Genomic DNA, 25,469 nt, shown 5'->3' with positions numbered 1-25,469 from the left:
CAAACGGGGCGTATTCTTGCGTGCCTACGTCGAATTAGAAATCGGTAAAAACTGTAGGCGCGCGCGGGAGCACGCTCGAGCGAGCTGAGCTCTCTTCTTCATCGCTCGTTTCGTTCGGGATCATTTTATCTGCTATTAATTTCTCATCGCGCAGTCCTGTTCGACAATCGGGGCGTCACGAATACAATTAAAAAAAAAAAATAAATAAATAACACCGGATAAGTGTCGGACGATCTCGGTCCCTATTTTTCCACCGAGTTCAACGTCTCGCGTGTTTTATTGCATCGATATCGTTTTCTACGACGCGCGAGAGGAACGTTTCTCGGTCCCCGATATCTGCTCGATAACGTTTTATTATATCTGAATAACGTACCTGGCAACGGCGCCGGTTCGCCGATGCCAAAAGCGTTTCTCGGACACTCCGTTGTCGCGTATACAACATTCTGTGTACACAATTCCTATCCGTCTTCGCTTTTAGAAAAATACCGTGTCTCGCGCAGAAGTTCCTCTCGGTTAAAATAACAACGAGGTTGCGGTTCGGTATCGTCGCGGGGTTAATCCTACGAAAATCCTTTATCGTTCTTCGTTTCGCAAATTTATTGCTCGGAGATTTTTATCGATAATTGCGCAAGCGGCCCGGATAAACGCTCTGGAGGAATTAATTTGATTGCTTCTTTGCGTTGGAAACTATTGACCTAGGTCAATCTCGCGTATGCGAGACGCGTTGGTACGTTCTGATTTTTGTACACTTTGGACAAATGTCTGATTTATTTTAAACAACGTGAATAATTTGCAAACATTTCTGATTCCGTGCGGTCCGAATAGTAACGATATTGGTATTATTTTTCAAATTTCATTTTTTTCGTCTTTATCATCGACACTGTAATTAGCGTATTATTAAGGTTGTCGCTAGAATGAAGTATCTGTGTCTTTCCAAAGGACAATGTTTCGTACCGATGAATCTATTCGTCCACTGGTGTACGATAGAAGAGAAAACGATGTCGTATAAAAGGAAGCCGTACGAGCTGGCGGTCATCACGCGAGGCGCGCTAATATTGACCGTCCAATAACATTAGACGGACACTTAGAACGGTGTCAAGACTATCCGTGTTTTAAATTCAGAACCCGCTACGGATTTCCGTACGTGCTTATCGTTCCTTCCGTTCGGCCGGGCTTTCTCGCATCCTTTGTCGAACCGCGCTGCGGTTTGAGAACCGCTGCCACGGTGTCGTGCGACCGAAACGCGCGTAGACCGAGTGCACCCGATGCTTCTGCGTGGTGCACAGAGCTCGCGGTGGATGCACCGAACGATTACCGTGTTGCCGTTCCGAACGATTCTCGTTTATCTCGAGTTATCGATCAAACTCTACCGTTCGGTGTCGTTTCATTTTTAATATCCTTATCGTCGTCATTGGCGTTACCACCGACCAATGTATTTTCACGGGCTGTTGAATCAACCGAAACTACTAACGTTAATTACGACGATTACACTCACTCCCACGAAATCGTACGCACCGAACGATTCGACCGATAACCGGTTAATATATTCGATATCCCTTTGACGTCGAAAGAAGGTTTCGTCTATAATTAAATATTCCACGGATTCGTCGCGGAGCGCGAAACGCGTAACGCGACGAGATAACACGAATCTCGCGTTCCTAGCCACGGTGTTTTCGAGTATTTTACCCCTTCCCCTAGCCCCGACGAAAAACTCGCCTCGAGCCACGATTTTTCCGTTGTTACGTAAAATGTGCCCCGCTTCCTGATTTCTCGAGACGCTCCACCTTGGACAACTCGCGTGGCCTGGCCAGGGCTGCGGATCTATTATACATAAGACCGGGGGCCCTGTTTTCTCTCTAACGTTGCATTGTGTCTCGTAGATCGGGACACGATTCTTTCTTTTTTTTTCCATAGGCCTGCAACCCGCCTCGGAACCAGTTTAACGTACCCGAGCATGAATCATTGCTATAACGCGAGAGCCGAGAGTTCTCCCCGGTACCTCTCGCATGCCTAAATCTCTCTAACGCGCGTAACGCGCTCAGCGCGCGGCTTCGGTGCTCGCCGGTGTATCCACTACGACGCGCGCGTGCACGTACTCTTACGTACGACGCATAAATGTTCGTAGTCGTAGTCGTCGTAGTCGTAGTCGTCGTCTCTTGGCGAGGATCGCGCGACTCACCGTCCACGACGGTCGATCCGTACGGTTTTAACGGGAAGATCGGATCTTTCTGCGGAACGTAATCGTGTCGATTCAATAACGACGTCTAATGAGTTTGATACGCCGTTCCATTATGAGGATGTGGCTATTTGTTGAGCATTTTCGCTCGATTCTCTTTCCCTCTCCCCTCGGTTCGTGGGCTCGTCGTACACGCGCGTTCTCTCTCCGTCTCGTTCTCTCGGTTACTCTCGGCCCGTCCGTTCGTCCGTCCGTCCGTCCGTGCCGCTGATTCTCTTTTCTCCCTCCCTCTCGGTCCACGATTCGCATCGGTCGGTCCTCGTCCAGCGGTTGCGCGCGCGGTCTCTCTCTCTCTCTCTCTGGCTCGTTCTCCTGGACCGGAAGTTGTAATGAGCGACTCCGTCGCCAGACTCGTCGCCTCGTGTCGCATCGTGGCGAACGATGACGTTACTTTGGAAACATCACGGCTGGTTATCCAGGTCGTTAGCGTCGGAACAACTCCCACCGTGAACCCGAGCGGCGTGGTGCGGCCCGGCTGGCTGCGAAGGGAAGGAAAAGGCGTTGCTATTTAACCGTCCCCCGATTCTGTTAACCGTGACACGCACTCGATACGCGAAGAGGAGAGCTTCTGGCTACCGTTCCACGGGTAGGTTGCAATAGAGAAGGTCTCCCCCTCCCCTGTAACGGGCACGGAAACTTTCTCCGTACGGAGAGCAGGACGCGACGCGTGCCAGCTGCCGGAGGACAGTTTTGTTTGTTTAGCGAAATAGGCGAACGCGGTTATCGAGCTCGTTTATTTGTAGCCGGCAGGCGAGATAAACGCTCGAGCGTGTGTATTTGTTATTTGTCGAGAATAACTGTAACGAAGGAAACGTTGCCCGAGCTTGTGCAGAACCCGTGCTAGCGTACGCGGATACGAATACGAAACGATGGTAGTGTGATTCTTTCGGCTTCTGTGAAACGCCCAGCGTAGTTTCGTTCCGTGACGGAGCAGGGGGGGGGGGGAGGGTATAAACACGTAGGAATTCGAACGGGCCCATTGAGATGACGCTTTTTTTTTTCTTTTCCCTCCTCTTCCCTTTTCTTCGCGCTGTATCGTGCGCTAGCACGTGCCTGTTGCTCGTCCAGGTTCGGGTCACAGTCACGCTACTTTTTCCACCGAAACGGGAAGATTTGTGTCGACGATGAAACCGTGTTAATAGACCCGTACAAACCCCGGTGCTGTTCACGCGTCTTCGTAAAAAGCAGGGAACAGACGGGAGGATCTTTTCCGAGGATTTTACGACTTGTTCGCTCGGTGTGGTCAAACTCTGGACGCGCTGGACGCGGGGAAGGTGGGGAAGTCCCGCGAGTTGGTATATAAGACCTTTATTTGCTCTCGACGAATTTACAACTGCTCGGCTCACTTGTGCCGCTTCGTTTCCACGCGTAACTTCTCTCTCTCTCTCTCTCTCTCTCTCTCTCTTTCTCTTTCTCTCTCGCTGGATAAATTTATCGGACAATGAAAAACCGAATGAAGTTTTCAAAACATGTTTTCCTCGGTTTCACCACCACCTCCCCCCACTTTTCCCGTTTCGATTGATTTATTGCATACTCGTCCGTCGCGACACGCGGTTTTCTTCCGGTAGGGGCGGGTTCTTATCGTTTCCGTGGAATTGCGCCTCTTTCGCGACACCGACTACGTCCAGTTACGCGGTTCTACGTGACGCGACGACAGCGATACGCGTCCAGGAAGAGGAAAACGGCAATTACCTCGAAAACTGTTTCGGGGTCTCGGCGGAGGAGCGGATACGACAAAGAGCTCGGGGACGAACCGGGACCTCTCTCGGGCATTGTTGTTTTCGAAAGTCTCTCTGGTCCTTTTCGTTCGGAGTCGGCCACAAAATTAAGAGCTTCCGCCGCAATTGGAACTTTACACCGCTGCTCCTGGTTCGCGTCGCCAACGAATTCCCTTCTTTCAATGTTAACGACATACTTTGTATCACGCACTCCAATTTCGTCCCGGGCGCGTACATCTCGTTTCTTCGTTCGCTCGCTCGCTCGTTCGCGAGGCCGCGCGGTGTGTACCAATCGTTCCTCCTCGGTTCAATTTGCGGGCGACGATGTCGAAACAACTTCCCGCGCTTTCTCCGTTCGACGGACCACCACCTCGTGGTCGTTTCGTCGAAGTGTAAAGGATGCACGCTCGTCGCTCGCCGCGGAGCGCTGGTTCGTTCTCTCGCGACCTCGAGCGACGATAAAAGACACCTCGAGCGACGATTTTTCTTCGGTGATCGTTTCGTGCGTAACCGGTGATCCCCGCGCGGACGAAAGAACGAGAAATCGGTGGCAACGAACGCGCGTCGATAGCGACCGACTCGACCACGGTAGGAATAGTAGCTGAGCCACGACGAGGACGGTGTGCGGTGGTTGTTGCCTTTGTTGGCCTCCGAAGCAGCTGCCGACCCACACCGGGCCTTTTCCGTTCTCATGCTCGAAACTCGATCGACACTTAACCCTCGCGGGAGAGGTACACCGAACGAGAGGAAGAACCGGGGACTGCGCGAGAGGTGGAAGGTGAATATCGCTGAAACGGGGAGAGTACCTTAAGCGGATAGTTTATCGGGTCCTTCGGATAACGATACACCTAAACGATGTAATATATACATACCGGTCGCAATTAGTCCCGCCGGTGGCAGAGAATTGGCCAAGTAATCGGTTAAATGCTCGTCGTACGATTTAATTGAGCGTTATTTAACTTCTCATTCGTTATGCCCGTATACGCAGCGAGGTTAATCGATTTTCTTCCCGAGTATTTCGCGAATCGTGAAAGTGGCGAGTTTCTAATACGGTGATCGCCTGGACCGAGTCGGAGTTCGACATTGTGCAACCAGGTATTATCGATTGTACACGTTGGTTTGTTTTCACTCGATTAATTCGATTCTACGATGTTCCAAGTAAATGAAAAAAAATGATCCGCCTCGAATCGGGGACGAAACCGATACCGTTGGCAACGGTTTCCATAGGCAGACGACGGTGGCTTCTATTAAAGATTTTTGGAAGATTGATGCGCGACGCTGCGGGACCCGCAATCTGTCAATCATTTCAGCAGGTTATTACTTTTTTTTTTTTTAGATCTTTTCAAAATTGTACAGTGATCGAGAGGTATTCGTTACAGTCCACTGTTCGTAATACACCCGAACGATGGAAGTCTTTTACTCTTGTCGAGCAGCCGTTTCAGATTTAATCTGTAGGCAGAAATATCCACGTCCTTTTTGAGGTTCGAAAATAAATTGCACGCAATTATTACGTGCTCGTTCAAGTTTTATATCGAGCGTTATTCCGAGATCGTTAAAAAAGAGCGAACAATAGTCGATACTCGGTGGTACGGGGCTAGAAACTAACAGTTTCGCGTACTTTTTGTCGATTATGAGTCGATAAAGAGAATAATTAATCCTGTTGCAAATATCTCAAACGATGTATCTTTAAGGTAATGTACCTGTTCGGTAACCTCTGGCCAACGTACTGATCTTAAGTAGGGAATGGTGTGTCTGCCAATAGAAATTTTGTTCGGATTGTCGAGTCTATTTGTTCGATACACTTCGAGGGACAATGATAAGAGGATTGGGTTTACCAAGATTCAAAAGCGGACAGTTTCGTGTCGTCTGTACTTAAAAAGGTCCCTTTCGTTTAAACTCGAGGAACATTTGGAATTTTTGTGGACCGAGAGTAACGGAACAACGTTATCAAAACATTTAGAATCACTTTATAGATGTTTGTCGAGCTAAGACGTTTCCTGTCAAGATTGCACTTGTTCGGGATAATAATTTATAAACAATCGGGAGAGACGAAACGAAATAACTCGGTAAAATCTACGCTCTCCGGGGCTTGTGTTTGTAATAAAAAGAAGGGTCTCAAGATGTTACGATTCCTTCGGTTGCACTCCAAAAAGGATGCGTTTCGTGTGTATTTAAAGGCTGACGTGGACTGGACAAATAATTTCGGTGAAACCTTGGCTACCAACTTGAAACACCCGATCTCGACAAAAAACGGTCTTAAAATTTTCAGTACCTCTGAAATAAAATTTTCGGCTACTCGGAGTTATCTAATCTGCAGTTCTCCGCGCCCATAAAACGATCCCTCTTTTTCCTCGGGGGAGAACAATTTTCATAACGAGGCAAATAGTCGCGGTAAATTAGTCCTGTCTTTCGAGTGTCGATTCAACATTTTCAGAACAATTTCCATATTTTAAATATATCGCAAAGTGACCGATAAATCGATAGTAGTATTAACAATTTTTCTAATATCGTTCCCGTTTCAATATTATCGTACTTACCGTTTGTTTCGAATGTTTATAATGAAAATCTTACTACTCATCGTCGTTTATACAATTCTCCGTTCAATTATTTATCATATCGACATACCTTTGGTACATTGGGAGCAAGAAAGAAAATTTGATTTCCTCGTCTCGAGAATCGGGGTGGAAAAACTCTTAAGCGACAGAGAGAGAGAGAGAGAGCGGAGGCAATTGGATCTTGGACGATGAATTCCATCTCTAGTCGCCGCCGGTTGAGAACCACCGACGGGCCAACGTGCCCCCGCCTAGCAGATGTTTACAGCGCGTTGGCTGAAATGAGCGGTTTCTCTCGTTTTTTATTTATTCTGTCTGCCATGTGCAGCGCGACTACCCTCGACCAGAGGTCGCTCGCCTCCCGAACCGCCCTTCGGTATCTCTCGGCGAGGTCTCTTTCTTCTCGTCGAAGCAGTGTGTCCCTACCTACTGCCCTCGAAAAACCTCGAGAGCGCGATTCCGGTCGTAGCGAAATTTGCCGCCGCCTGATCCCGTGCGCGATCTCGTCTCACCGCGCGGTGCAAAACTCAATCGTACATCGAGGTCTCGAAAGTTGATTACTGGGCGACGAGACGCGGGGCACGGGGTGGGGGAGAATCGAGGCGAAAGACGCGAATTTCTCATCGAACGCAATTATGCGTACCGCGTAATCTTGCGTGCTGGGCGGCCCGGTGGCGCGAATTCTTTCGGAATCGAGGTCCGTTGCGAGCCGGCCAACGAAATATTATTCCCCGATAAAAAACCGTGGCGACGCGCGCGCGCATGTAATTAGGTACGCGCGAATGTACGTACGTGTGGTGTGCTGCACGCTGCGCGCCGAGCGGGAGTCGTTGCCGCCGGTTAATCGCGTTCTTCTGCATCTGCCTGAACGCGAGTGCGCACGACCTTGAATTAAATTATGCTGCACGCGACTTTTATTACATTCCCATTCAAATGACATCCGCTAATAGGGACGTTAAACCTCACCGTAGGTCAGGCGTGCTGTATCGCGTCGTCGTCGTGGTCGTCGCATCTATGTAAACTCGGGCGAGCGTATCGTTGGTCAGTCTCGCGGGGATCTACCCCCACCCTCCCTTTGTTTCGAATTCGGATGCGCGCGCGGTGAAAAAATGGTCGCTACGCGCAGGAAGCGAGCGGCCGACGTACGGCGTAGACTCGTACGTTCGCCGTGTTTTCTTTCATCGTGGAAGAGGAGGAAGAGAGAGACAGAGAGGAGAATTCCCGTCGAAACTGTACCATCGATCCGGACCGATCCATCGATTCATCATGGTTCCGCGCGCAGCGGCGAGTCTCGTCGATCCCGGGAGACAGGATAAGATAGAGTTTCGTACCGGTAGGGAGGTTCTCGAGCACGGCGGTGCCTCGTCGGAAGTGGAAAATGTCTTTGTTTGTCGCGCACCAGCAGACCGGGGCCAATACTCGAGGATACACGTGGGATATCGAATATCCACCGAACGACGTGCACACGAGCGGTCGACGAGGGTTCACCTAACCTCGTGCTCGTCGCTTTTCTTCTTCCCTCCAGCGCGGTGGCCTTCCGTCTCCTTCGCCCATCGCCTACTCCTCCTCCTCCTCCTCCTTCTCCTTTGTCAGACCTTTGTCCCGTCTCCTTCCTTTTCCTCTCTTTATCCACAAGACGTGTAGTAGCGGCCGGTCGACCGCGTTGCAGCGCCGCGTATATACCCGGCCATCTCTCTCTCTCTCTCTCTCTTACTCGCTCACCGCTATACGTAGTCGGGCTTGGCGAAATTCCACACGACGATAGAGCATCGCGCGTGTCGCGCGGGGCTAGCGTTCGTTCGTTCTGTTCGCTCGTGAGCGGCCGATTCGCTTGCAAAACGCTTCTGCGTGGCATGGTTGCCGACGAGAAGAGCCCCGAGCGTCGTTTCGTCGCGGATGACCGGTGATCGACGCGTGCATCTAGTTCTTTTTCTCTCTCTCTCTCTCTCTCTCTCTCTCTCTCTTCTTTTTTCTTTTCACGGTTCGTTCGGGCGTGGTTCGGTCGGTTCTACGATCCACGGTCGATATATACGTACCCACCCCGTCGCGAGGCGTACCGTATTTCGTGTCCCGCGATTACCCCGTCGTCTCTCCTACGTATTATCGAGTTTCCACGCGCGTATTATTTCATGCGTAAAAGCGGCCACGGGGACCGCCGGGCGCTTTATGAAAAGAGTACAAAGAAGTGTTATTCGAGCATCGAGGCGACTCTTCTCTTTTTGTTTCTCTCTTTCTCTCTCTCACTCTCTCCCTCTCTCCCTCTCTCCCTCTCCCCCTTGTCTCCTCTCGGTTCTCCTCGTTTTTTTTTCTTTTTTGTCTCTCTTTACAACGGTGCACATCCTTTCCCCGATGCAGCACGCACGAGTATCCGATTATTCGAAGACCGCACACGTCCCGGGAGGAAGTGGTTCGCAACCGAACCACCTACACTTCTTCGGTCGTGTGTGCACGCGTTACGTACGCAGCACGGTAGGGACTACGGCGAGGCGCGAAGCGGACTCGTATGCACGAGCACAGCCAGTCGTCTCTCTCTCGCTCTCTCTCGGTCTCGGTCGGTCTCTCTCGCTCCATTTGGCCAATCCGCGTGTCCCGTGCACTCGGCTCGCAACAATGCACCCGACGTGGCACTTCCGTCCGGACGTGGAAAGCGTCGTCGTCGTCGTCGTCGTCGCGCTGTCAGCCGGATCGTTCTCTTTCATCGACGCCACGGAATTCGAGCGGAGAGCGTCTCTCTCTCTCTCTCGAGTGAGAGAAGCGGAGGAAGGACTCGAGACTACTCTCGTCGAGATTTTATCCTACGCGTTGATCGAGATTCGTTTTTTCGAATTGTACGGCTGTCTCCGGCGTCTCTCGTACCGTGTCGAGAGAGAGAACCGAGTGGTAGCGCGGCGTCGAGCTCGCCGCGTAATCGTTCAATTAATTAGTCGACGACGACGTCTTCGTTGGAACGTGTTGAATCGAAGTGATACAAAGCCTCGGTATCACGGAGTCCGGTCTAGATTGCACGTATAGGCAGACCTACGTCGCGTACGCGTACATTGTGTATTTTCATGCGTAAAGGAGGAAGCCACTAAATGCTTTTGTCACGGTCTACAAAGCATCGAATTAAAAGTGTTATCGATTCGGATATCAACGGCTAGAGAAACGTACATCGTTAGAAGGTTACATCGATACAGATACACTCGCCACACTCGACTGATTTCCCTTGGAGTTCATTGGAACGTCTTCTCCCTGCTGACCTTCCGTTATGTAATCAGCGGAGCACGAAGGTCTTGTTTTCTTCGCGTTATAATCAATGAGAAGGATCTTCTTTTTTATCATCGTTCTCAGAAGCGAAATTAAAGGCTTCTCCGAAAGAGACGTTACGTTACGTGCAGTTCGTTGGGACTAATGGCGCATTGAATCTATTCTAATTTACCGTTGAATGTTTTTTCTTCTTTTTTTTTTTTATTTTCTTTCTTTGTTTTCTTTTTCTTTTCCCGTTCTCGATCGAGCGGGATAAGATTTTTGCGATTTTACGTTTCGAAGCTAACCGGGGTTGCGCAACGTCGATAGCGGTCGGCTAATTGGATTACGCCACTCGTGGTCTTCGGTGAAAAAGGACGATGATTCCTTATGCAAAAATATGTAGAATAGGTAGAATCTCACCTCCTTCTACGAGGGAATCGATTTCAAAATCCGGTAAACTCATCGTGTTCGACCCATCGTGTATCGATTTACCGTTATTTCGCGATCCATGTTTATTTTCTCAGTTTGTTCGAAAGCATTTCGCGTAACGGGAAATACAATGCTTTTCATCGAACATATTTTTAAATATCTTACAAACGGCGACAAATGTAACATTTAATGCCGACACCGTACACGTATATAGAACAGTCGCATTTATCGGATCGTATTAGTCGCTTTAAACGCGTCATGTATTTTAAAACATAATGAGAGAATAACACCGCAATTTTCTACAATCGTTTTTCCAACAAAAAATATTTTACGTATTCAACGGTTGGGAATATTCAAAACTGAACAACTCGAGTTAAATGTTCCCCATTATAAACATTTCATTATACGTTGCCTATTAGAAAGAAAGAGTACAAACGTTTTCAGAGTGCCACGATCAAAAATTTTAACACCGGCAACGAAATCTTTCTCGAACGCGCTCCAATTATCCCCGATCGGATTATTGCTCGTAAAATCGCGTAAAAACAACATTACCTTAATCTTCGATGTATCGTCTTTGCTCAATCGTATAAATACATTCGGATTTTAAAATAGATTCTCCCGGTAACCAAGTTACGTCATATTTTGTAAGAGTCCTAGCACGGTACAGGATCGATTTGAAAGTGTCGTCGCAAAATCTGTCCGATGTGTTCAATGGTGGTTCGAAATGAACGAAAAAGGTTCGTTGAAACTGCCACGATCGAGATACAGCCACTTTGAGTCGCGTTATACGCGAGGCTTCGAAATTGACACGGACTAGAACGAATGCGAAGAAACTTTTATTTGTGGGGTCATCCAGAGTCAATAGTATACTCTACGCCGGTGAAAAATATTCAAGAATGGCAACAACGAATGCAAAACGCTCGCGATATTATTATACTATCGTGTGCGCGCGCGCGGGTACCGATGGAGGCCACTTGGAACACTTGTTGCGAAGTAACGTTATTACTTGACTAAAAATTCGAAACCGAGTGCGTATCCGTTCCAACGTTAATCAAATTTTCTTACGTTACTCCGTTCCGCGAGTACGACAATAAGAGACTCGACTATCGAGTCACTCTCCGGAGGAAAAGATTTATCGGGAGGGAAGACGAAGAACTATTATCGTGCGTCGGTTTCTTCGAAATGCTCGAAGGATGTTCCGCGGTCGCGCGTTTCGAAATACGATCACCGGTGCTAATTTTCTGAAATCGTGTCTCGTAAATCATACCTCGACCGCTTCATCCGATACTTGTTTCTTGTACGCGAAATAACCGGAGGAATTGATTTACGTAGTTGCACTCGCGGGAAAAAGTCACGTCATAGGAAATTAGACATCGTCGTCGACCAGTTAAACTTCTTCTTGCACCGTTCCTATCGTATCCGTAAGAGAGAAGACGCGACCCGATCGACTCCCGGGACACACGTTCCGTGTACTCGCGGATCGGAAAATATTATACAAACGGCGATAATATTTCCCCTCATAATTCCGAATAGACGTAAGCGGTGGTGCGGCAGCAGTGGGAACGAAAGGGTCAATCGATCCGAACCGAGAACGTGTCAGCGATACAAAGTCACCTATCGTAGCAATGCCCCGGCGTCGGACGCGATGGCGGCACCGTGCATGCAAAAAGGTCTGGAGAAACGCGCGGATCTCACGCGGCGAATGAATTTTCTCGTTGCCGCTCAAGGAAAAACCTCGACCTCGCTCCTCGCCCGACCTTTCCATCCTGGGCGAACCGTGTGAATGTCGAGCGTGGCAGGCGGCGGCGCGTAAGAGAGCCTTCGTAGTACGTCGAACTGTGACGTAGTCGCCGGTGCGTGTCCTAGGTCAAGATTCAAGACCGTGTCTACTGCTGCTCTGCTCGGGCGTTTCTTTCTAGCCGAGGCTGGGCTTCATCCTTTCGCCTTCGTTCGCGCGTGTACGCGTGTGCAGCTACGGGTCCCGTGGCCCTCGCGCGTCTCCTCTCTCTCTCTCTTTCTTTCTGGTTCTGGTTGCGCGGCGTGTACGCGACGAACACAGCGCGCGCACACTGGCGCTGGTAGTTACGTGTGCGCATGCGCGATCGCGCGATCGCGCGCGCGCGCGCGCGCGCGCGCGTCGATGCACGCCGCGCGACGTGTGAGCGCCCGGTGACTTGCGCTCGCGAGTACCTTGCTCTCGCTCGTTCGCCAGGTTTTCTTTCGTCTTTCTGTTCTCCTCTCCGTTCCTTCTCGCTCTTTTCTGGTGTCTCCTCTCTCCTCCTCCCCCTCCCCTCGCTCTTCGTCGTACGCGTCCGCTCCGTCCGTTCCCTCGTCAGTCCACTCTCGATCTCGAAGAGGCAAATCGTGTCCCAAAGTTTTTTGCTTCATCCCAGTTTAATGAAATTATACGGACCAGGAGATCGAAATCTCGCGTCTCTCTCGGTGGCTCGTTCTCGAAGGTTGCTGCCGTGGACTCGGAAAGCGCTTCGTTCCGCGTTGCCCGTGCTCGAACGCAACCGCCGAGGGGGAGTTTAATGCGTGGTCCGTAGTCGTCGCGTTACAGCCCGTGCGCGGTTCTTTTTGGTAGTGTGTCATCGGGACGCGGACCTTTCTCTCTCTCTCTCTCTCTCTCTCTCAGTCCCTCCCCTTCCCTCTCCTCTTGTTTCTCTTTCGTTCTCTCGCGGTGATTCCGACGATCGCCGGCACTCGTGATCGTCCCGTGTTCTTCTCGACGTTCGATCGAGATTCGCCTTGCGGTCGCGCTTTCGCGTTTCTTTCTCGCTTCTGGCTCTCGCGGTCTCAATTTTTCACCGGGCAAATTTTATCTACCGAATCGCGTTCGATCTTTGTCGCCGCGCCAAAGATTCGCTGAACCATTGCACGTGTTAGTTACGAGTAATTCCTCGGAATTCGTTCTACTCCATTCCGTTTCGAACGAGCTTTGTTTTACGTTTCGAGCAACTCGTCGCCACCGGAACTCTCGGCGCAACGAACGTACGAACCGTGGAACGTACTCTTTAGAATCTCTTTCGCAATATCACTTATTCTAATAATTCGTAGCCCGCGGTACCGAGATCGGCGAGTTTTTAAACGAATTGTAAATCCAGATCGGTGTAATCGACGAAAGTTCCTCTCTTGCGAAATCCTCGCCTTCGAAACCACGGTTGTTACTTTTTCGAACGCGATACGTCCACGCTCTGACGTACGGTCCATTTTTCGCGGCGTCGGTGCTCCCTCCCCCTCTCTCCTCCTCTCTCTCTCTCTCTCTCTCTCGCTCTCTCGAACGTATTACAGCTTTGCCCGCGCAACGTGAAAAAGAGTCATGCTCGTGCACGGCACGTGTTGGAAGGCGTAACGTATTAAGGCGTCCCGTACGTTGGTTACGCAATTGCAAAAGTCGCGGAAAGGGAAAGCGGTGACAGCATTCTGGTCTCTCCTAACGAGACGTGGCGAGCTAATTCGAAAGATACGCGAGGAGGAGAGAGTGGCCACGCGGGAAGACGAATCGCGGCACTGACCTACATCCGTCTGCCTAATGCCTTCGTCGCGCACCTATTTCGGTGGAAGAAAAAAAAAAACGCGCGAACCGCGTCCTTTGTTCGTCGTCGCGCGATAATTAGCGTAAGGTGGATCGAGCGGAAAGAAGGAACGAAGGGGGGATCGTGGACAAGTGTCGCGCACGTTTTGCTCCGGATAACTTTCTTCTGGTTGCGTAACGTTGTCTCGTCGAGCGGTTTTTCCCGCGACGAAACGAAGGATGCGCGTACGTCGACGTCGCGGCGACGCGTATCGCGATCCGCGCCGATAACAACGATCGTTTAAGTCGAACCTTGTTCCAATTATTCCGCCGCAGAAACACGCCGTTGCGTTAACCGCCCGTGTCAGTGTGCGACTCTCTTTTACGGTGTGTCCCATCGATAAAGTAAAGGTCGTTTCTTCGACGGTGACGACGTCCGTGGCGTCGTCGTGGTCGTCGTCGTCGTCCACGCGACGGATTTAAGAACAGGAAGTATCGAGAAGACGGTAGGAGGAGGGAGGTGGTCGTTTCGCTCGCGAAACGAGGCCCTCCGAGAACAGATCCCGATTTAATTCGGCTCGGAAATCAGATTACGCTAAACGCTCCTAACGACGTCGCCTATACCGTGGCGCTCGCTAACGAGACTGAAAGAGCCGAGGATATAAAAGGAGGCGGCGCAGCCTCGATTCATCGTTAATTGTTAGCGGGACACTAACAACGTTAAAGCGCGGCGTTGTTACGCCGCGTGATTCGACTTCTTGCGCGAACGTGCCCGGGACATCGGGTTTCATTTGCGATGAAAATCACGCGAACACGTTCACCGTGAATTTTCAAGATTCCACGAAGTGTCGTGTTTTTGGTTTCGATAACGCTCGTCCAAGTTTTCGACAGGGAGGATAATATTTTGGGAGAATTTCGGGGAGTTTTTTTATTCATTAATGGGAAACGTTTGGGGACTGTAAAATGTTTCTGTTTATTTCAAGTGAGAAATTACCGGGTCGAGTCTGTGGTACATGATAAATGATTTTGTCGTTGGTGGAAATAATTTGTTGGCCGATACGAGACAGAGTTCGCTCGCCATTTAGAGATAAGTTTGCAAGAAAAAGTATGTTATAGTTGAGGCAAAGAACCGACGTGGTTGGTAGAGGAATCTGAGAAAGTCCCTCGAACTAGAGCCCCCACTTTTTGCTCTGCTCTTACCAAACCACCACAATCGGAGTACCGTACTGGAAACATACGTTTCTGGTTCCTCCTATCTCCGTGTCAATGGTTCGCTCTCGATCGGTATCTATACCGCAAATCTTAATTTCAAACTAGATGCACTGTTCGACTTATTTCGAAACGGGAAATATTATTCGTACACGTTGTCCGATCCGTATCGCAAAATTCTGTACGATAAAAGAGTGTTTTTCTTTTCTTTTCCATTCCCTTACACGCGTTTTCTTTTTTTTTTTCGCTGTAAAAGCAACGGTAAGCGAAACGTCGTAAAATTTTACGATTGGAGAAGACACCGCGAAGCACGCAGAACCGCATTTTATTTGCGTAGATTGTCATCGCTGGTCATCGTCCAAACGGAGTAGAGAAAAATATCGCCTCCAAATGGGATTCAGTCTCCGGCCCCGTTACGTTTCCAGCGAGCGCGTAAACGCGACCCTGGTTATAAGGACGCGCGAGTGTATCAACTGCTCTATCCACCGAAAGAAGGTCCGTCTGTCCGTCTACGTTTTGCGTTGGTACATTCTCGTACGGTACGAAACTCTTTCGCGACGACCTCGACGCGAACCTCGTACCCCCTGTGCGGAAGATCTTCTCGCGTATGGTTCGCGCGTACACCCCGAACGCCCATGGGCGTTCCCCGCACGGTATCGACCGTCCGTGGTCGAAGGATCACCGGCAGCGATCCTACACCGTAATATTCCTAAATCCATCGAAGAACGAAGGTCCGGGTTGTACCCTCGTTTCCAGCGAATTCCGAAATTAACACAAATAATCGGCCCCTTCCCCCCACCCACGACCGTTCCCGGTATTCGTTTCGGGTTCCCGGAACGCGTTGCTCGTTTTACGAAACGCCGAAGGTTCAAGAATCTTTCTTCGGTCTCTCTTGTAAATCACGAGACACAGTGTGTTTCGGCGCCGAAAAGGATAAAGAGAAGGCGGCGGTCGCGCGAGCGCGCGTCCACTATACACGGACGCAAGAGCGCCTACACGTTCGCCGGTTTCGTGTCGAAATTTCACGCGGCTCTCGTTTCCCCGGTTGCGAACGGGCCGATCGGGGCGCCGTCGTCGTCGTTCCGTAGCAAGAGGTGAAATGATAACGACTCCTAATAGGCTGCGAGATCCCCGGGGGCCCCCGGTGCGATCCTCGTAGACAAAGAGGTCGCGGACGAGCGACCAGTGGTTCTCAAAGTGGTCGCTGGCAGAGAAAACGGGGGGCCCCCGTTCGGTCCCTCTCTCTCTCTCTTTCTCTCTCTGTGTCTCTCTGTATCTTTCTCTCTCCCCGGCTCACCACCGAGCGATTTCGTTCCTTTGTGTCCCGGGTCTTTTGAAGAGCCGCCGCGAAGGAGAACAGCTCGCCTTGAGACAAAGCGTGCGCGCCTCTCCTCCCGTGTAGAAGCGTTCTCTCGTGTGCTGCACCGCGTTCTCTACCTACCATCTTTCTCCATCCCTCTGCGCCGCGTTCTCTGCCATCTTTCTCCATCCCTCTGCACCGCGTCCGCTCTCCTGGCCCCCTACCGTTCCCCTCGGCCGTCTCTCGGCTCTCGTTCTTTCTCTGTCTCTATTATTATGTTTTTGCAATCTATTTGTGTCTGCGTCCTCCTGCTTTTTATTTCCCGTCTCCGTCCCACCCCCGGCCGTGACGGTTCGCGGCCGAGAGTCGTCGGCCTCCCGGCCGAACCTCCCGCGCACACCGTGGTCCCTACCTCACCCCCGACCCACCCCACCCCCTTACGTGCAGGTGCATCTCTCGGGGTATTCGGACTTTGGTCGAACGTGGGCACCTGCGACACTCGCCTCTCTTTCTTTCTCTCTCTCTCTGTTTCTTTCTCTCTCTTTTTTCGGGTCTTTTGTCCCGCGTCGACGTTACGTTGCTGTTCGAAAGATTCCATGTTAATTGGCAATGTTCGTTCGTACGGCGGAGGGGGAGGAACGTTCGTCCCGTCGCGGAACAGGTGTCGGCTGTAATTAAGTTCGAATTCGAAGATGGTAATCGAGCGTGTTTTTTTTTTTTCACCCTTGGTCCCGTGAACGACGACGTTACGAGCAATAATCGTGACGCGCGGTCTCTTTCTCACCGCTCCACGTGCTAGATAACGTCGTTGATTCGGGGACCGATGAAGAGATCTCGAGGGAGTAGCGCGCTGGGTCCTCTCGGCGTTACAAAATGTTCGAAAGAGAAAGCGACAAATCGGCGCTAAGAGAGGCGGTGAGCGACAGACCCGCAAGGGGGGGCCCCCGTTTTCTTTTTCGTTCGTAGAGTTATCTCGACGACGGTGGTGACGGTTGCGCGTATACCGGTGTCTTCTTTTCACGGGACGACGGTTTAGGGGATTATTTCGAGGGTCGCTCGATACGGTGGCCTCCTCCGTGTCCCGCGGGCCTGACCTCGTCGTCTTCGTCGTCCACCGGTCCTTCGGGATGTGTACCTGTGGCGTTTCACAGAGCTCTGCGAACCGTTTACGCGGAACGAGCGAAACGAGCCACCGAAAGTATCCTCTCGATGCGTTCCACGAGTGCTTTTTCCTTCTCTCGAGGACGAAGAACAGCAGGAGCTTCGCGAGAACACACAATCGCGTTTAACGAACGGTGGAAAACTCGAATCGACGTTGTACAGTGTATGTAAATGGTTCACGGATTATACAACGTTTAAAAATGATTCGACCGTTCGTTGGTTCGTTCGTTCGTTGGTTCGTTCGAGGGTTGAAATCGTGTAACGAGCTGTACCTTTGACGAGGAGCTTTGGAATTTGAATTGGTGATTTCGCGAGACACAGGGAGGGAAGTATTAATCCGTAACTTGGCGGAGTGGGGTCAAGACGATCAACACCGTCCTCGCGAACCTTTTACGACCGATCGGTCGGATATTTATAACGTTCGTACCGATTTATCGTCGGTCTGAAACTTGGACCGTGAAAAAGAAGTCGCACCGGGGTGAAATTTATCGTTCAAGGAATCGTTTCTTTTTTCTATTTTTTTTTTCTTCATAATTGCAACGCCGTTGTTGCGCAGATACGGAAAAGTATCATAAGGGATAGTTGTTTTTTCACAATGCGTGTAAACACCTCGAGTTTGTTTCTCCGTTAATTTTGCAATTCGTTTAGTTCGAAGCGTCAGGAAGGAGTTTGAATAACGTTCGTACAAATACGAACGGTAAATTTGGTCGGGCAAAATGTATATATTTCGCGTATTATTTCGTTACGAGATAAATCGATCGCGTCCAGTGGTTGGTGACACGAAACGTTCGCAGAAATAGACGACAAGGGTTCGAGGCTATAGGTTCGCGAATAAACCTCGACAGGCACGAATTAGGAAAAAGACGAGGGTTTATCTCGGCTTGGAATTTTACTTCTTTTCTGAGCTTACGAAATACTCAGTATTCGTTTGAAATGTAAAGAAAATCGGATTATTCCAATTTTCGTACTCGATGCGATCTGAACGTTGTCCATCGTTATAATTTATTACAAATGTCCTCGAGAGAAATTTGTAATCGTGGTTAACTATCTTCCTCGACTTGTTGTACATTGTCGAAAGAAACAGATTTGTACAGCAATAAAGGTTCCCGGAAGTTTCCATCGATGTGAACTTATCGAAAATCGCTTTAATCGATCGATAATATTCGTTCGAAAAATTCTAACGTCCATTATCGAAACGTATCGATTTTTGGGCCCAAAATAGTCGAGTTAACGCACCGCTCGTGAACTCGGCAACCGTTCGATCATCGTTCCCGCGAAACCGAAATTCGAATACGGTATATCGTGAACGGTTAATCGATCGTTGGCGGTCGCGATCGTTTGGCAGCTCGTCCAGTCGGCTCGCGTCTCGCCGCCTCCGCCGCCGCCACCGCCGCCGCCGCCGCCGCGAAGACCTAGCGCCAAGAGCGTCGTCGCGAGTAGTTCCGTGGAAGTGAATTCCTCGGGTAACAACACGTACGTCGCGCGTGCACCGCCGGGGTAAAGTAAAATCCTTTTCGCTCGGTCTCTTCTTCTCCTTTTTCCCCTCTCTCGTTCTCTCGCTCGGATACGGGAGTCGGCGGAGCTCTCTCTGCGTGTATGCCACTTCCTGCCTGAAAGACGCCTGGAAAGCGAGAAAAAAATTAGGTGGCGTATTCGTCGCGAGCGGGCGGCGGTCATTGGCTGGCTTCGCGAGAGAGACGACGGCAGGACGAAGGAACGGAAGGTGTCCGGATCGTGCGTTGAATCCGAAAGCTCGCGGGGAATCGTGCCTCTGTCGCTGTTCCCCCGGACCGTGTTCGGGCCCCGATTTCTGAGAACCTCGGGCTGATTTACAAGGAGTACGTTTCAGCGTGGCTCGTTATCCGGTCACTTAACAACGCGTTAATCTAAACCCGTTCCTCGCGACGCCGGCCGAGCGGGAGAGGGATGGATCTCTCTATATTCGCCGTATAGGAGCGTACGTCCGCCCGTTACGGCCGGGGATCGATAATGGATACGCGTATAATTCCGCGGCGACTTTAATTCAACATTACACGGCCGCCGATTAATATCCCGATCGCGAGCCCGATCCCACGAATCGATATCTGTTATTAGCGGCCGCGGTACGACCGAGTACGATCGGCGTCGTCGACCGTTTCTCGGATAGCGCGTAGTGTTATTAGGGGAACATCCGAGTCCCGTTTCTCTCTCTTCGTGGCGCGGCGGCATCTCCGCGAATCGGCGCGTAGTTCCACGCATGCCCGGTGTGTATGCGTGCGAGAGCGCCTGCGCACCAGCGCGCGCGCGACCGCGCCAGGCACCAGTGTTTCATCGGCCGCGCACGCACAGCACCGTGCGAAAAACGTGGCTGAACAAACCGTAGGCAGGCGAGCAGGCGAGCAGGCAGGCAGGCAGGCAGGCAGACGCGCGCGCGCACACACCTTCCCGAGTTGAAATTATGATCCCTATCTCCTCTACCTCGAAGAGGGCGTAGGTGGTACGAAACTCGGGCCCGAGCTCGAAAAGAAAGCAAGGCGAAAATCCAGACCTAGCCGGCTTTATCCGACGTCCCTTATCTTTGTCCAACAATCCCGCTATCGTTGGGAGAGAGCCCTTTCCGTCTCGTTGGTATCGCCTAGCCGTACGCTCGCGCGCGAGCGCGCACGCGCGGTCGCTCGTTGTCGGTGTTGTTTCCCCTCGTTTCTCTTTTGCTCGGTTTTTCACGCCGCGTACGAAACGAGAACCGAGAACGGAAAGAAGGAAAGAGAGGAGTAGATCGGCCGAAAGGATCGGTCGGTTGAGCGCCACTGGGCCGTCGAATCGTTGAACCACGGAGTGGTTCAGTGGCTCCAAGGCCGGCGGAAACCACGGGTGGGATGTGCGGGGCAGAACGGCCCTTCTTCGACTGGAATCCTCTCTCCTGTGCAACACACACGCCTTCCGTCGTCTTCGTCGTCGTCTTCGTCGTCGTCGTCGTCGTCGTCGTCGTCGTTGTTCTCTTCTTCTTCGTTCGCCTCGGAGAAATAACGCAATGTCGATAACAACCGTGGCCGAAGACGACCGAGATACGTAAAGTCCTCCGTGTATATATCCCAGGGGATTATCGGTTCGCGGCGGGGTTCGCTCGAGTAGGTTGCTCCGGTATCTCGCGTTCGAGGTTCGTTCCGTAGGTCTCGAGGCGTCGTTGGCCCGCCGGACCAGGCACAGGCAGCGTGGCTCGCTTTCTCGAATTCGCGGATCACCGCGCGTCTTTGACCCGCCACGACGTAGTCTGGCGCGCGTGGACCGCTCTCGCTCTTGCAAAAACCGCAACGAGGATATCGTGCGTTCGCTGTCTTCTCCGTACGGCTCGCTGGCCTACGCTCGTCGTGGACGTTCGTGGGACGCGTTTAGGTTCTCGGAACGAGTTCTCTCCGATTTTGAGGAACCACGCTCGACTTTATCGTCGCGCAATTACGCACTTCTCTCGTGGCGTGTCCGTTTCGTTTGTTGACTTCGTTACGTCGAAATAAAGAATCGTGAAAGTAACGCGCGAGCCAAGAATCGGGTTGAAGTTTTACCCAGTCTCCGTAACAAATGCGAAACGATAATGTATCGATTGTATTCATCGGGAAGAATAAGTATAATCGAATAATAAGTATTTATCGTAAAAAAAGAAAGAAAGCTTCCGAAATTTGCTTTTACACGATACACCTAACATTGTATCGATACGAGTTTGAAAGTTCGTGCTGCAAACGCGAAGATAATTGTTTCTTCGTTTGGCAGGAATTCGTGGAGCGTTGTATTTTCACAACACCGTGTAGCGAAGGGTTAGAGATAAGATAGGAACGACGGAGCGAGCCGGTGCGCGCCGGAGGGAGAGAAACTCTGTGGAAGAATTATGAGAAACCGGGAGGAAATGAAACGACGAGCGTTTAAAAGAAGTGTAAGGGTCCCCGTGGAACGTAAGTATACACTACGAAGTAGAGTCGAGACGCTGCGAGTGAACGAAAAACGAAATTCGGTGAAACTTGCAACGTTGCGGTAATACGATCGCGTGTACAGGCTTTCGAATATCTATTCGAATTCATTTCCGTCGATCGATATCGATCGCTTCGAGGAGGCACAGAGGTGGACGTTCCATCGGTGAGAAGGCTCTCGAATCGATCGAACGAAACGTTTCGAGAACGGTGCGAGTTCGAGAACAACGATTGGACAATTTTCGAAAGAAGTGTCTTTCGCTCTTTTCGAGAGACCACTCGAAACACGAGTACGGAATACTCGCACCGTTCTCGATCCAAGCGTCGCGTTCGCGCATTTTACTTGCACACTTTCGAGATCGTTCGTGCCGCTAACTTTAGACTCGCACTTCGACTCGTCTATTCCGTTTAACTCTGAAAAAAAAAAGAAAAAAAAACCCAGAAGAGAGAAAACATACCGTTGAATAGAACACTCGGTCGTCGCGAATGACCGGGCGATTGCTCTAATCTTGTCTGCGTTGCGCGACACGAATCATCGTCGTCGAAAGAAAAGAGAGGAGTGCTTTATCGAATCACCGCGTGCACGTGTCAACGTAATCGTCGCGGGGTATCGATTTTTCAACCCCGCGCGATTGCTGCACGCCTTCCACGATAGGTACGCCCGACGACGCGTTGCACTCGTTAAACCGTCCCAACCGTTGCGAAATAATAACGACATCCGGAGAATCGCGCGCGTTCCACGGTACGTTCGTGGTTCGAAAACCATCGACGTGGATTCTCTCTATATTTCGCTCTTTCTATCTCTCTTTCTCTCTTTCTGTTCCACCAGGACGCGTGTCGTACGTGCACGAGACACACGGGTGGGTACGGGTCTCGTTCTGGTTTCTTCGGTGGCGTTGTCGCCCCTCGTGGTTGCCGACGACGCGGCTTTGTGTTCGTTAACGTCGTCGTGTCCGCGCGTTTCTCCTCTTCGGATTCCAGTTCGTTCGTTCGTTCGTTCGTTCGTTGGTTCGTTCGTCGCCGAGCACCACCAGCCCCCTTTTCTCGGTCGTTCTTGCGTCCGACGTTCTTCGTCCGCGGCGCCCATTTTAGGAATGAAATTTGCGAGATTATCCGCGGCTCGAGTTCTCCTCCCTCGGCTGCGCCAGTTTCTCGCCGAGGAATTCGGGGAATCCCACGGACGACCATCGCGTCGAGCTCCGATACGGAATTTCGGCCACCGATTCACGACCGACGTCTCTTAGCGACCATTTTTCGCCAATCACACGATCCGGTATTTCCCGTAAACTCGAAACGGGGAAAAATTTCACCGACGATCGCGTCGAAGATCGCATCGCGAGAAACGGGAGAAGACTGTAGAAGATTGTAGAAGCAACGAGATTGAGAATTTTTTTTCTTCCTTTTTTTTTCTTTTAAAGAAGAAAATTAAGAGAATTTACACTGAAGAGGTTTCGAATTAAGAGGAATCTTAATTCCGATCTTCCAAGGGTAATCGTGTTCAGAGATCGTACAATGTAATGAAAAAATTAACAATGAAGATCGATTTCACGACCATTCGATCGTCGTATCGAGAAGAATCGAAGAATTTCCACTGGAAGGAGAATTCTTCCAGTCGATATTTGTGTAAATTATCCGGAGACCGATACGTACGACTGGAAGATTTCGTGGTAAAGGAATCTTAACTCGGACTACCCCAACCGGGGTGAGTTATTCTCATGGCCGGCGGTTTTCCGAACGAAAATGGAACGAGTACAAAACGTCGAGGTCCCGAAGTCATTAACGCGTCGCCACTTCGGGCATATTACGAGCGACACTAATGTTTCGGTCGCTGCACCGTCATTGTTCAGGGAATCCCATTCACGCAGGAATCGCGCCACCTAGAGATCCAACTAACGCTGGATAGCGTAAACAACCTCGAAACGATTCGATCGGATCGATCGGAGCTGAGGTATCGGGTTAAAAAGTATAAATTATGAAAATATCTAGATCGAGGAAAGTTTTACGATTCCGGCTCGTTGGCAGTCGCGACTCGAGAAACTTCGTTTCCACTTCTCGATTCCAAAGTTCCAAGGCAATACTTTTAGATAAATTTTTCTAAGAACACGCCACTTCTAATTTTCCCGTTTGGAATTTTTCTTTTCGACCAAAAATTCATCGAAGGAGTTTAAAAGAGACCAAAAACTCGAAGAGAGCATCGAATTCCACATCCTAGGGAATATCGAGATCGTTGAAAAATACTACCGAACGTTGAATAATAGAAGCCCGTTGCACCATCGTCGATGCGACCTAATCCTCATTCAGCGACGACGATCGATTCTCCAGAAGCGCTCCGGGACGAGTGCATGATTTATTGCGTTGCAAATACGCGAATGAATGAAATTTCAGTATATAGGCGAAGTGTATTCTCTCTCTCGAAAGCGTTTCGTGGAACTCGTGTCCCGAAGTGGTGGATATATCGATGACGTTTCCACCGCCCGGTGAAATCAATTCGCGAGAGACGCGCGATTTCCATGCGTTGCCTCGGCGTCGCCGCGCCGTTAACTGGTTCCGATTGTGAAACGTTTCCAGCGGCTGGTGTCGCGCGTAAAAAAAAAGAAAAAAAGAAAGAAAAAAAAAAAGAGGTCCGCGTCGGCTTTTCTCCGATGGAACCGCAGCGGGACGCGTCGAATTTCGCGGGAGGTTGCAACGACTTCCGAGACTCCTCCCTGTTTGGTATTCTTGGACGAGATCCGCTTGCTTCCCGCTTGGTCTCTCTCGGGGCTGTCCGGGAGGCGTCTCGACTACTTTGTCAAAATTGTATTCCCAACGGAGGTCCGTTCGAAGATCGATGTACACTGCTTTCACCTGAATCACCCTCTTACGGGAAGAACGTAGCCATCTTTGTCGATTTTAATCACGGTTGTATCGCCTTTGGGCCTTAGAGGGCCCAGAGCCTTTTGTACCGCTCGAGTATACCGTTGGTATTATTTTCTATGAAACTTGAGAAAGGTACGATGAAATAATTGAATCTTTACGCGGAATATTTGCATAAAGTTGTCTTATGGGCCCGTTCGGACCCAGAAAAACTTCTGTATTGCTTGATTATACCGTTGGTACAATTTTCCGTGAAAATTAAGAAAGGTACGATGAAATAATTGAATCTTTACGCGGAATATTTGCATAAAGTTGTCTTATGGGCCCGTTCGGACCCAGAAAAACTTCTGTATTGCTTGATTATACCGTTGGTACAATTTTCCGTGAAAATTAAGAAAGGTACGATGAAATAATTGAATCTTTACGCGGAATATTTGCATAAAGTTGAATTATGGGCCTGTTCGGACCCAGAGATACTTCTGTATTGCTTGATTATACCGTTAGTATAACTTTCCGTGAAAATTAAGAAAGATACGATGAAATAATAGAATCTTTAGTTGGAATATTTGCATAAAGTTGAATCATAGGCCCATTAGGACCCAGAGAAACTTCTGTATTACTTGATTGTACCGTTAGTATAACTTTCCGTGAAAATTAAGAAAGGTACGATGAAATAAGAGAATCTTCCTTCTATATATCTGTGCTAGCAAGGTCAGGTTACGGATCCCTTTGGACCCAGGTGTGGTGTCTCTCATGGTTGTCCAAAAGCACTGGTATTTCGAGGGTTAAGAAAATTTAGCAGGCTCGTAGGTCCACGTGTACAATAATAGTAACTGAAATTGTAACACGAGCAATCTATTGCGAAAAAATAAATGTAAACGTCGTTTCGCGATGTATAGTTGGAAACTGGAAAGATGACTCTTGGATCAAAAGGGTCCTAGTATCGTGTATAAGGGCTTCACAAGATCTCGTATCCGAATATTGCGTCTTGTAAACTCTAAAAAAAAAATCGAAGCAAGAAAGTTACGTTCGAAATCGTACGTATGTTAGCATGGAGAAATTTCGTCGAGCAAATTTTCATCGTAGAAAAACAATCTTCGAGTGCAAATCTCGAACGTTCGATCGCGGTCGACTTGGACATAGAACGCTCTCAGCGGAGATTCTTCTCTCACATAGAACATACGTACACTCTGAACGCCCATGAGCGTTTAACGCACGCGGTCGAACGTCTGCGAACACAGCGGTCAAAAGGTCGACGAATACTCGTCGAAACTTTTTCGAACGAATCCATGATTCGTCGTAGATTTTTGTAAACCATGTTCGTCTCG

General features: G+C 50.1%; 2 protein-coding genes across 2 annotated transcripts in view; one reads left to right on the top strand and one right to left on the bottom strand.

Annotated features, from left to right (window-relative positions):
• The window catches only part of LOC143152737 (RNA-binding protein MEX3B-like), an 83,952-nt gene that overhangs the window by 4,951 nt on the left and 53,532 nt on the right, over window positions 1-25,469 (top strand). The gene's annotated exons all lie outside the window — the stretch shown is intronic.
• Window positions 18,301-25,469, bottom strand: part of LOC143152897 (uncharacterized) — a 41,408-nt gene continuing 34,239 nt past the window's right edge. Inside the window, exons 2-3 of the mRNA XM_076323492.1 lie at window positions 18,763-18,971; window positions 18,301-18,328 (exon numbers count right to left, since the gene is read on the bottom strand). Coding sequence (XP_076179607.1) covers window positions 18,301-18,328; window positions 18,763-18,971 — 237 coding nt within the window. The remainder of the gene's footprint in view (window positions 18,329-18,762; window positions 18,972-25,469) is intronic.

The sequence above is a fragment of the Ptiloglossa arizonensis genome, chromosome 11 (assembly GCF_051014685.1).
Source record: "Ptiloglossa arizonensis isolate GNS036 chromosome 11, iyPtiAriz1_principal, whole genome shotgun sequence".
NCBI classification, from domain to species: domain Eukaryota; kingdom Metazoa; phylum Arthropoda; class Insecta; order Hymenoptera; family Colletidae; genus Ptiloglossa; species Ptiloglossa arizonensis.
The sequence above is the reverse complement of the archived record's forward strand: the minus strand, read 5'-3'. Positions and strand labels throughout refer to the sequence as shown.